Below are 13310 nucleotides of genomic sequence, written 5' to 3' on the forward strand. Positions count from 1 at the left end.
ATTCCCTTTTTTATTCTTGATTAAAGTTCTTGATGAAGTATCAAAGTAAAAAAAAATTAAGATCTCCATGTGCATCAGATAGATAGATACATTCATACATAAACAGTTCCACACATTATATAGTCAAACCTGGTAAGAAACTTCACTCCACAGATTGTTTCGCTTACCAGATCCTCTAATATCAGCCGTTTGATGTATAAATCGGCCATTGTTTCCGGCGAGATCTTTTTTCAGATCTGAGAAATTTTCAGCCGTTTCGGGTTCGCGAATCTTTTGAAATTCACAACAGATTTGTTTAATGAGTCTCTTGATTCCGGTGAAGCAACTGAACTGAGATCGAGCTTCGAATGTGAAAGCTAATTCTCATTTCATTCTCGCCATTATCATCGAAACATCAAAATCGCCGGAAAAACGAACAATAAAACCATCGCTTGAAAAAACGAACAATAAAACCATACCCACAAAATCCCCGGACAACCGCGCCACTGTCGGTATATAAAAAAGTTGCAGGTTTTCTTCATGGCTCAATCGATTGTCGGAAGATGTGGTTGTTACAGGTTTGAGGTGGTGGCCGGTGGAAACGAGGGGTTTCAGGTTTGAAGTGGTGGCCGGTGGAAAAAGGTGTTGCAGGTGAATGAGGAAGAAAGGTGTTGCAGGTGAATGAGGAAGAGAGAAAGCAGTGAGGGAGAGGGGTGGGGTGGGGTGGGGTAGGGGTAGAATAAAGGTGGGTCTCTTTTTTTAATTAGTAAGGGCATTGTAGTCATTTCACACCCACTTAACAAAAAAATTAACCTCCATCCATGCCAGGGACTATCCGGGAACGAAAATTGAAAACTTGGGGACTATTCAGGTAGTTTTAGAAAGTTGGGGACTATAGGTGAAAAAAGGCGAAACCACAGGGACTATCCGGGCATTTTTCTCTATTTAAAAGGTAAGTGGCAGTTTCAAGGGCGTGATGCCAATAAATGTTGGGGGTCGAAGATTGGGCCATGATGGTTCGCATAAGGTTGTTAATGGTGCGGATTTTTCGTTCCGCTTTGCCATTTTGGGAGGAGGTATGCGGGCAAGAGAAACGAAAATGCATGCCATGTTGAGAGCAAAAGTTATGAAATTGGTTGTTGGCATACTCTCGCCCGTTATCACATTGAAATTGTTTTATTTTTGTGTTGAATTGAGTGTGAATAAATGTGGTAAATTTGGTGAACATAGCAAACACATCAGATTTGTGGGCAATAGGGTAGGTCCATAGAAAGTTGGTATAGTCATCCAAAAATAAGACGTAATAACGATGTCCCCCATTAGAAAGAATGGGAGATGTCCAAACATCACTATGTACTATATCAAAAGGGTGAAAAGTACGTGAATTAGAAGCAACAAAGGGAAGTCGAGTATGTTTTCCAAAAATACACGCAGTGCAAACTTTATTATGTAAAGAACCACAAGAAATAGACTTAGAAGTTTTTAAAGTTTGTAAGACAGCTGGGCCAGGGTGACCAAGCCGTTGATGCCAAACGTCTTGAGAAATAGCTGCATATGTGGAAGCAGTGTGGAGAGAAGTGATGTTGGATGGACTGAGAGTGTAAAGATCCCCCGAACTATTGCACCGTAGGATAGGTTTCTTGGTCCGTAGGTCCTTCACAGTAAAACCATAAGGGTCAAATTCAACAGATAATTGATTGTCAGTGGTAAAACGACGAACAGATATAAGGTTTTTAACGAGATTAGGGGCATAAAGGACATTATTAAGTTTAAAGGGGGGGAAGGGAGGAGGGAGGGTTAAGTTGCCTTGTCCATGGACCGGAATGGTTTTGCCATTGCCAACAATTATGTTACGAATAATGCCAGAATTAAAAATAGACGTGAACTTATCAAGCTGAGGAGACATTGTACCTGAGGCGCCCGTATCCATGGTCCATGATGAATCGTTGTGCTGTAGAGCCAAGTTATATAGAGCTTGAGCAATGTCAGTCGGAGAGTGCCCAGCCGAGTAGGATTGTGCGGACGTTTGGGAGTTGGGTTTTGGGCCTAAGATGCCTTGGGCTGATGATGGAGTTTGGGCCGAAGGTTGCGATGGGTATGGACATGGGGGCGGTGTCCATTGGGCCCAGTTGTTGTTTTGCTGCTGTTGAGGAGTAGAAGCCCAAGGTGGTGGCGGCCAGTAGGGGTATGGAGGGTAGTAATATGGCTGTGAGTTCCGACCCCGACCGAAGGAAGAGCGACCACGACCGCGGCCACGACCCCGACCTCGGCCACGTCCCCTATCGGAGGTTTCGGACTTGGTGTAGTTGCGGGTGTCCGCTGATTGGCGGGGTGCGGGTTCGGTGGTGGTGTGAAGGGCAGTACCCGCTGTTTGAGCCGAAACTTTGGCTTGAGCATTCTTCCGTTCTTCAACTTGGCATAGACGCGATCTGGGGGCTGGGTTTGTTGAAGGATCAGAGATATGCTCTCGTATTGATCAGTGAGTCCGGTGAGAATCTGAAGCACAAGTTGGTTTTCAGAGATGGTTGAACCCAGGCTTGTGAGTTGATCATGAAGAAGCTTCATGTTCTGACAATATTCGGCCATAGTGGGAAATTGGTCAAGGCGGGTGTTGAAAAATTTGTTCTGAATAGTGATGGTACGGGCGGCCTGGTTGTCTAAAAACAGGTTTTTGAGACGACACCACGCGTCATACGCGGTGGTGTTAGTGATCATTATGGTGTGCATGAGGTCTTGAGATATGGTACCGTAGATCCACTGTAGAACAATGGAGTCGATACGTTCCCATGACTCGAGGTAGGTGCGTTTGGCTTCTGGGGATTTTTCTTTGTCTTTGTCAGTGGATTCTTTGGTGGTGGATGAAGAGGAGGAGGAAGAGGTGTTGGATTCACGGGGTTGGAGGTGATCAAAGGCATCATAAGCCTTGCAATGAAGGACAAATAGTTCGGCCCAAGTATTGTAGTGCTCGGTTTGGCTATCGAGTATCAAAGGTATGGAGGTTTTGATGTTAGTGACGGTTACAGCCGGATGGATTGGAGAAGAAGACATCTCGGCCGAGAGGAGGGAGATGACGGCGAAGAAGAAAAAATTGAGAGATTAGGGTTTTAGGCTCTTGATACCATGTAGAATATTATGGTTCAAAGTGATTTCTCATACATTGATACAATCCATATATACAAGTTTACAATCCTATCAATTAGGAAAGAGATAAACATAAGGATCCTATCTATATTTACAATATAATCTATTAAATACTCAATTCATTTAAGAGCTCAATTTATCCGGGTTGAAATCGTGTCGCAATGAAAAAGAAAGATCATGGACTTTATATGGCCATTATTTTTTATCTTGAGGACTTTCGATGGTTGAGATTTTTCGAAAAACAGTTATACTCATTCGCGTCAATTTGATATGTAATTTCTTGGTGGAAACTATCAAACCTACAAAAACAAAACAAAAATTGAGGATATATTATGAGGATGTTTTACTGTACTAAGGTACAATTTAGCAGTGTTGCCTCCATCATGTGTTTCAGATTGTTTAAATAGAAATGAGTTTCAAGTATAGAACTTGATTCAAAATATACAAAAAAGAAAAGGAGCTTACCTCGTGGACAATAAATTGGCCAGTTTAGTAGGATATACAAAAGCAAATGACAGCAAAGCATCTCTTCTTCTATCTTCTAGTGCCACCTCCTTTACCTGATAATGATTGAAAAAAACACCAAATTAACATATTATACACTTAGGAGTTCTAACCAAAAAACATAAAGATGAAAAATTCTTGCCTAGAAGAAAGTGTTTCAATATTTAAAACAAAATAAAACCATGCCTCATATAAAAGATGACAAATCACCTTAAAACTTGCCTGCTAAAACAACTCCTCGAGAAGGACCAGCAAAAGCTTGAGAAGAAGACACTGCTTCTAAGGAAGTAACTTTTATAATGATCACAAAGCTCAAATGAAGTTTTGTTATAACTGTTAGTTTGATATAAACCTCTAAAGCTTATCCTGAACATGCAAAATCATAAGGCATACAAAATATTGAACCTCAAAATCATAAACCAAATACGTCACCTTCAAAACTGTATACAGAACCCCTACAAAAATAGCTCGTTAAAAAACAGGATTTTGAATAAATTGTGATGATGCAGATGATTAAGAAGAAGAAGAAGAAGAATCATGATGAAGATGTCTACAAATCTTATATTGATGTAAACTGAAAATGAAAATCAACATACCAACCCTAGAGCAGAATCGGTGTAGGGTTTAGTGAATAACAAACTTAGGAGCTTCAATCCTCTCGTAAAGCTCCTTATCGTCGTGTTCTCATCCTCCATCCTAAGTTTTGCCTTCTTTTTCACGTTTATTCTTCAATTTCTGTCACCGGCTGAATCATTTGATCCTCCATTTCCAGACGCGATTGAGATCAAGAGAGAGAGAGAGATAGCCATTGGTATTTTGTTACAGATTGGTAGGGGATAAGAAATTACACCCCAAAACAGCAGTATGAAAAACATCTATGTTGATGTTAACTCCTCCATGAATTACGCCCCAACACTGCAGTATGAAAAACCTCTCTAAATTACGCCCCAAAGTGTCTGGCTCTACATTGAGAGCTGTATGTTTTCTTTGGCTAGGAAGTGGCTCCATAGATTGAATACTTTGCTTCAATTGCAGGTAGTTAAATAGGTGTGAATTTTTGGATGGAACTGCATTATATAACAATATTATTCAACTGAATTGAGGGCATTACCCACGTTTGTAGGAGGTTAAATTGTGGAGATAATGGGCAGAAAAGGATGGTGGTTACCACCTCTAGAGGAAACTATAAAAAACTGTTGGGAATCGCCACTGTAGCGGTTAATTTTATGAGTTTAAAGGGCTGAGAATCTCAGCATGATCCGACGGTAGAGATTGATTCAAAAAGTGGTTAGACTTAATGGAAACCATATATATATATATATATATATATATATATATATATATATATATATATATATATATATATATATATATATATATATATATATATATATATAATTAATCACAGTTTATGCACAACGGAAGTCTAAAAATAATATTACAAACCGAGTTGAAAGTAAAATAAAATATTACACAACGGGTTGTAAGTGGATCCACAGGCAGATCTAAAACAGAAAGAAATAATGTTCAACAGACTTTAAGTACTAAAAGCTTGCAAGACTTCCGTTGTGCATAAACTGTGATTAATTATATATATATATATATATATATATATATATATATATATATATATATATATATATATATATATATATATATATATATATATATATATATATATATATATATAACAGAAAGAAATAATGTTCAACAGACTTTAAGTACTAAAAGCTTGCAAGACTCTTTATTTAATATTCAGAGCTTCCATCCCATTATGCTTAGTACCTGCACTGTAACATCCCGAAAATATGAATTATTAAATTTGCAAATTAGATTTTCAAATAAAATTGTTAAAATAAACCAACTAGGAATAATACTAACCTAGTTAGTCATTACTTATGAGTAGTAAGAGTTAAAACAAGCAAAAACTAAAGTTGAGGGGCCAAATGTGTTTAAAATGAAACTCGTGTTAATAAAACAAAAAAAAAATTAAAAACTCAAACACACTGATGTGTGTTGAGATCTAGCCAGACAGGAGAAAGGGGCGACCAGAACCCCCACCAAACCCTAGCTCCACAAAATTGATCAATTCAAGGCTAATTTCAGTCCCAAATCAAAATCCGAACATAGATTAGTGATCCTCATTACAAGGGGGTTATAAGGTATGTAAAATTTTATGCTAATTCTCTGTTTGAAATTCTCATGAAATTGGGAAATCTGAAATTAGATGATGCATGTTTGTTATTTGGATAAGATAGGCATGATATAGTATCTAGAAGTAAAACCTAGACAAAAACATATGAAATCATGCCTAAATTCTGGAAATTTCATGAATACCTTGAAGGTCATTCATGGGTTTCGTGTGAAGTTAAAGAACACTAGGTTTTGAGCATGATTCTAGTGTAATATGGTTCATAGGAAGAGATTTATGAAATCTGAATGTTAAACCCTATGTATGAAAGCTTGATTGATGTAAATTCGGATTAAATAATAATTTAGGGATTGGTTACATAATCATGTAAAATCTGCCCTTAAAATGTTTGTTGAAATGCCTCAAAGAAGGTTTGAAATTGAAATTTTGAGTTTAAACGCATAATTGTGATGTTTGGGCAAATTATGCGATACATGATTGAAAAGAGTTCTAACCATGTCATGATTGAACTCTATAGGAAAAGATATCGGGACGTCGAGTGGACAAGCCGGTAGCGATTTGCGCTTGAAGGGCGTACTCTAAAGGTATGTAACTTGACCCGTTACATTAAGTGAATTGTATTAAATGATGTGTATTTACATTATAGGATAGTTATGGTGTTGATTGTAGCGATCATGATCGTTACTTGAATTAATAGACATGAGAGTGATAGGAAACCGTTTGGTAGTCATCATATTGGAGGATTCCGCAAGATGAGCCAACGGGTCGAATAACAATGTAAATTTTAGTATTGGTATTCTAAATTGCTAGCTATGGTGAGAATATTCACAAGAGCATTTAACCATGAGATTGGTAAAGAAATGCGGGTGAAAATAAGCCCCGGAAGTTTGGGCATAGGGTGCCATAGGCTTATTAGTATAATGATAGTAAAATATGTAATGTTAGAATGGGTCAAATAAATGCATAGCGACATTTAATCGTTTGGCCCGTAAAACAAGTTTTCGGTATAATAATTGTAATAGGCATGTCGTTAATGAATTTACAGACGTATAGGAAAAAGAATCACCTAGAACGGACTTACGAGTCAAAAGTTATGGCCAAATGAAGTTAAAATTTTGGATTTCCGGAGCTGGCAACAAATGCAGGTCACAAATCTGGACCTGCTGGAAAACCGACTCCCCCGCGCCACGCGAGGGGAGCACAAAGCTTTGGCGCGACACGCGGGGCCTCCCGCGCCACGCGAGGACCTGTCGTGACACGCGACAGGGTGACTTTTATAATTTTTTTATTTTTGCATGCTTAAATGCTTGGAATCGTTTATACACTTCAATCAATTGTCAAAACTAACATTTTTGGTGGTTTTGACCTTAGGTGAGTACGGTGAACATACGGATGGCGGTCAAGCAAATGTCGAAGAACCGAACACACTTTTGAAGCTTCCGCGATATCTAAATTTTAAATAGACTATGTTATGGGATGTAAACAAATTGTTAAACAACTTATGAATGTTTCGAATTAGTCGTTAGTTGACTAATGTTTTGCCACTTATGAATCTTATCTATGGAACTTATGTTATAATTTAGACATCTTTTATTTAAAACGGTATGTATTAATATTAAATTCTAGTTAAAATTTAACGGGTGTTACAAGTTGGTAATCAGAGCTTAAGGTTGTCAACAAAGTGTTCGGTTCAAGCTTGATCGATCGTCCGGTAAGAATTAATTTGTTATTTTAATAGATTATATTATTGTAATAAATGAGAGGTGAATTGATGTGCACGGGAAGAGTGTGTTAATTCACTCAAACCCGGAAAGTGCACCAAAAAGTGAACGGTCAAAACAAGTTATGAACTTGGCTAAACCGATGTAAATAAAGCTAAGTTATAAATGAAATGTTTAACGTTTAATGTAAACATTTCAGTTTCAAGATGTCGGAAAGAAATGATGATGATCCGGTGCAGACAAGCACCGAACAAATGAAGGAGATAATGGCCGAAGAAGTGGGGAAGGCAATTGAAGGTAGTCTATCCGGGTTCATAGACAAAATTCAAAACACGGTGTTGTCACTTGTTGAAGAGCGAGTTAAAAGGTTGGAAGATAGTGTCAACCTTATAAAAGAAAAATCGGGAGAATGCAAAGGGTGTTCGTACAAAGAATTTATGGCATGTAAACCGCCAATCTACAACAGGGAGGTTGACCCGATAATATGCCAAAGATGGATAAGTGATGTTGAAGGGGTGTTTGAGCGGACCCATTGTGACGTAGGTGACTTTGTTGCTTACGGGATGGGTCAATTGAGGGGTCAAGCCAAGGATTGGTGGGACAATAAGAAGAAAGAAATAGGAGCCGAAGCGGCGAGGGTTATGACTTGGGATGAGTTTAAGGTGCCATTCCTTAAACACCATAGTCCCAAAGCAGTTATCAACAGGATCAAAGAGGAATTTATCCAATTAAGACAAAAGGGAGAATCAATTGATAAAATCACGGGTATCTTCATGGATAAGCTGAGATTCTGTGACGAGTTAGTCACCACTGAAGAGCAGAACATATACTACTATTACAACATGCTGAGTGCTGAATACCGGGAGTTTATGACTCCCTCAAATTATGAAACTCTCACTGAAATCATCAACACCGCCCGGGAGCGGGAAATCGAGCTAAAGAAGCAAGTTGAAAGGGGTGAGCGAAGGGCACATGATGTGAATCCAAGCCCTACAAAGAAAGCTAGAACTACTGAAGAAGGGAAGAAAGTGGAGGCTAAAGGCGGGTCGCCAAGTTGCAAGGTTTGTGGAAAGGGGCACAAAGGTGAGTGCAGCTTTAAAGACAAACCGTGTCCGATATGTGGGAAGACGGGGCACACTGCATCGCTATGCCCCGGAAAGGTTTCCGTTTGTTACAAATGTTATCAACCCGACCATAAAAAGTCTGAATGCCCCGAATTGGTTGGGAAGAGAGACACAAAAGAGTCTTCAACGGAAACTCCAAAGGCAAAGGCTAGGTCCTTCCAACTTACTGCGGCTGAAACAAAGACAGAACCCAATGTGGTCTCAGGTATATTCTCGATTAACTCAATTCCTGCACGTGTATTGTTTGATACGGGTGCGAATAAGTCCTTCATTTCGCATGGATTTATTTGACATCCTTCATTCGTATTGACGAAATTATCTGTGCCCTTAGAAGTTGAAATAGGAGACAACAAAAGCTTTATAGTTTGTGATATTTGTCGAGGTTGCAAATTAAGCATTGATGATGAAGAATATTTAATAGACCTAATCCCGATGTCAATGGGGGAATTTCAAGTAGTTGTTGGGATGGATTGGCTATCTCAGCACCACACGAAGGTCGTGTGTTTTCGTAAGGAGATAAAGCTAACATCTCCTAGCGGAAAACACGTTACAATTTATGGCGAAAAGGGAGGTAATCCTATAATATGCTCAATGATGAAAGCTCACAAGCTCATGAGGCATGGATGTAAAGCGTTTATGATATACGCAAATGAGCCTGAGAAAGAACTACCGAAGATTGGGGACGTACCCGTGGTATGTAACTTTGAAGACGTATTTCCGGACGATTTACCGGGAATGCCGCCCGAGCAGGAGGTAGAGTTCGGAATCAAATTGATTCTGGGCGCAAAACCCGTAGCTAAAGCACCATACCGACTCGCGCCGTCGGAAGTACAAGAGTTGATGTCCCAGATTCAAGACCTGCTTGACAAAGGATTCATAAGGCTGAGTGTGTCTCCTTGGGGTGCACCGGTAGTGTTCGTGAAAAAGAAAGATGGAAGCATGCGCATGTGTATCGATTATCGGGAGTTAAACCAACTCACGGTAAAGAACCGATACCCGCTTCCGAGAATAGATGATCTATTTGACCAGTTACAGGGTGCGAATTGGTTTTCAAAGATTGACCTCAGATCGGGGTATCACCAATTGAAGGTAAAGGAGGAAGACGTGCCGAAGACGGCTTTTCACACATGATACGGACATTACGAGTTCCTCGTAATGTCATTTGGGCTGACAAACGCACCCGCGGCTTTCATGGATCTCATGAACCGGGTTTGCAAGCCAATGCTAGACAAATCGGTCATCGTGTTCATAGATGATATTTTGGTGTATTCAAAAAGTGAAGCTGAGCATACACACCATTTACAAGAAGTATTAGAGACACTTAGACGAGAAAGGTTGTATGCGATATTTTCTAAGTGCGCCTTTTGGTTACGAGAGGTGCAATTTCTCGGCCACATCATAAGTGCCGATGGAGTGTTGGTGGATCTGTCAAAGATCGAGGTCGTGTCGAATGGAATCCCCCGAAGAACTCTTTGGAAATTAGAAGTTTCTTAGGCTTGCGGGGTACTATAGGAGATTCATTCAAGATTTCTCCAGGATTGCGTCGCCACTAACAAAGTTAACCCGGAAGGAGGAGAAGTTCATTTGGGGTGGAGAACAAGAGAGGGCGTTTCAGACGCTAAAAGAGAAGTTAACATAAGCTCCAGTATAAACATTGCCGGACAGAGTCGAGGTTTACTCAGATGCCTCATTATCAGGGCTCGGATGTGTTCTGATGCAACGAGGCAAAGTTATAGCTTATGCCTCGAGGCAACTGAAGATACATGAAAAGAAATATCCCACGCACGATCTTGAATTGGCTGCGGTGGTGTTTGCGTTAAAAATATGGAGGCACTACTTGTATGGGGTAAAGTGCACCATATTCACCGATCATAAAAGCCTAAAATACTTCTTCGATCAGAAGGAGTTAAACATGCGCCAGGGATGATGGCTAGAAACGGTGAAGGATTTCGACTGCGAAATACACTACCACCCCGAAAAGGCAAATGTGGTGGCAGATGCTTTGAGCAAAAAAGCGTACTACACGTCCCAATACGAGCAAGGTCGATGCAGCTTGTGGTGACCTCGGGTATACTTCAACGTATCCAAGAAGCGCAAGTAGAAGCATTAAAAAAGGAGAACTGGAAGAAGGAAAGAATAATCGGCCAGATAAAGGATTTGTCGGATGGAACTAGCGGGTTGAAGACTCGATCCGGGAGAATATGGGTTCCAAATACTTGTGGGGTGAAGGTGTAACGCCCTGCTTTTTCATACTTTCCATAATTAGAAAGCTCGCCTTGTAATGCTATTTTTGGAAATCTTGTATTATTGTAGTCGTCTTTTCGTTGTAAAATCCGAGACTTGGATCATAAATAAAATTCGTATTTCTTTAAATTCGCCATCTACATATTCATACATGTTCATACGTTGGAATTCATTGTACATCGAATCCTTATTTGTAATTTATACTTATACGATACTTATTCACGATGCATGTCCATGCTTGTCCTCAAATTGTTACCTAAAAACCCCTAATAATATGCTTATTTATACAACGGATAATCATCTAATATGTGACATATACTTGTCACTTACAAACATGTTACATACTTGTACATTACACTTTTTACCTAGTTAAATCATGTTTTATTTCATATTTCACCTTGTTACAAGTTAGGGGAAACATTGTTGCATATTATTACACAACTTAATTAACAAAATTACTCATTATAATGTTTTAAAAGAATAAAAAAAATAAAGAAATATGGCAGCCCCAATTCAGCAAAATTCAGCCCCATATAGTTGGGCTTTGTGGGCTAGTTTCAAGGTGTAACCCCTTCTAAACACTTCCAAAGCCCAACCCATTGAAACCCTAATCCATCCCCCTATAAATACCACTTATAACCAGCCTCCCTACCACTTTTGCAACACTAAAAACTCTCAAAACATCGTCCAAACCGTAGCTGAAAGCAAGGGTTCGAGCAGATTGACACCCCTTCACGAAAATGAGCATAACTCACTCATTTCTTAATGAAATCACTTGATTCTTTTTCCTACTTACTTGGATAATCATGGGGTTCGATTCCTAGACTTCTCCTTGGAGAAATCAGACCTGGAAATGCCCCGAAATCGTCCATAAACTTTCTGTTTGTTTTTATGTTCATCAAAAACTTGTTTAAACCTATGTAACTTGTGTTCAACACATCTCATACCTATGTCCTAATGCTTACAACTTATCCCATGGTTGGTTAAGCTTAAAAACAAGGTTGAGACATTTAAAATCAGAGGATTAAACCTCATAAACTTGGTGTTTTGTTTAGGGTTTCAACCCACAAATCATGTCAAACATAGCCTTTGATACATGAGTGATTATGGAACGACTTGGGTTGTCCTACATACAATCCTCACATGATTTGATGATTTCTCTATAGTTAGGTTGTTTATGTTATTGTGCAAATCCTAGTTCATGACCCTCCTTGGTTGTTGTTACACCAAGTGAAGTGGTGAACATTCAAAGGGTTCCTAAATGGAAGCATGTCCTTCCTACCCCATACATGACATCTATAATAATACGAGGTGCCTAAATGAAGATCCTAATCTTCTACCTCCTACTTGAATTATTGGACTAAATAATATGTAGTACCTAACCTAAGTATATATACACTCATTCGAACCTTTGATGTTGAACTTGTGTTTATATGTTAAAGTAGTAGAACATCACCTAAGACCTAAACCTTGTTGTGATTCTTATGGGTGTTCAACTCATGAAAACATTATCATAACCCTTGTGGTTACCAAGTGTCATACAAGGGTTAAGTGTTGAAGATGATTATTTTCACATGCTTTTCTCATATCTTACTTTTATGTTGTTTTAAATACCGAATCTCGACTCTAAGCATACTAGAACTTTAACCCTACACATTCAACTTTCTAACCCCATCAACTTCGTCACATTGGATAATCGGAAAGCATATGCAAATTTGTGAGTATACTCGCAACCCCCTTTTTTTATGTTTACCACTTTTTGGGGTGTAACATGTTTTACTATTAAACTACACTTAAACTTATTCTTTATGCAATGCACAAAACAATCCTTATACATGAATACTATGTTATGATACTTGATGCTTACGTGGACCATAATTATGTGATATGTTTTAGTCATTAGCTCTCACGAGCCTCCCTTCGACATGTATAGCGCTATAGGAGTAACGCACCGCCCCCTTAAACTTGGGTCATGTTGAATTAATTAAACTTGCTTGCGTAAACAGAGGTTGGCTAGAAATATTGCATGCCACGATAGGTTGATCTCTTATAAACTAAGTTGCCATGTGGATTCGTTTTAAACTTTTATACTTATACTTGTACTTATGCTTAAACTTGTATACTCGCCTTTGCTTTTGCATTGAACTTTATTTTAAACATGTTACAGGTTGAGGATGATGATGCTATGAAATGAAGTAGCGTTGATGCCTAGATACACATATAGACGTTTAGGTTTAATCGTTGTATCAATTTTGATTATGTTGTATTCTAATTCCTTTGAACTTGACGTTATTTGATTTCTTTGTAACATTGACAAATGAATTATGAAATGAAATCGGTTTATTAAATATTGTCACAAATAGCGTTATGATGTCTCTAGCAATCTTCACACTTCGTCTCATCCCGATGTTTCCGCCATTGGTTGGGGTGTGACAGATTGGTATC

The 13310-nt window shown here is 38.9% G+C and overlaps 1 protein-coding gene across 1 annotated transcript; it reads left to right on the top strand.

Moving 5' to 3' along the window:
- The first annotated feature begins 7703 nt into the window (after window positions 1-7703).
- Window positions 7704-8912, top strand: LOC110933063. Its single transcript, XM_022176304.1, has one exon. The coding sequence runs from the start codon at window positions 7704-7706 to the stop codon at window positions 8910-8912; it is 1209 nt and encodes a 402-aa protein (XP_022031996.1).
- Window positions 8913-13310: the final 4398 nt, after the last annotated feature.

Source organism: Helianthus annuus, chromosome 6 (genome assembly GCF_002127325.2).
Source record: "Helianthus annuus cultivar XRQ/B chromosome 6, HanXRQr2.0-SUNRISE, whole genome shotgun sequence".
Classification (NCBI taxonomy): Eukaryota; Viridiplantae; Streptophyta; class Magnoliopsida; order Asterales; family Asteraceae; genus Helianthus; species Helianthus annuus.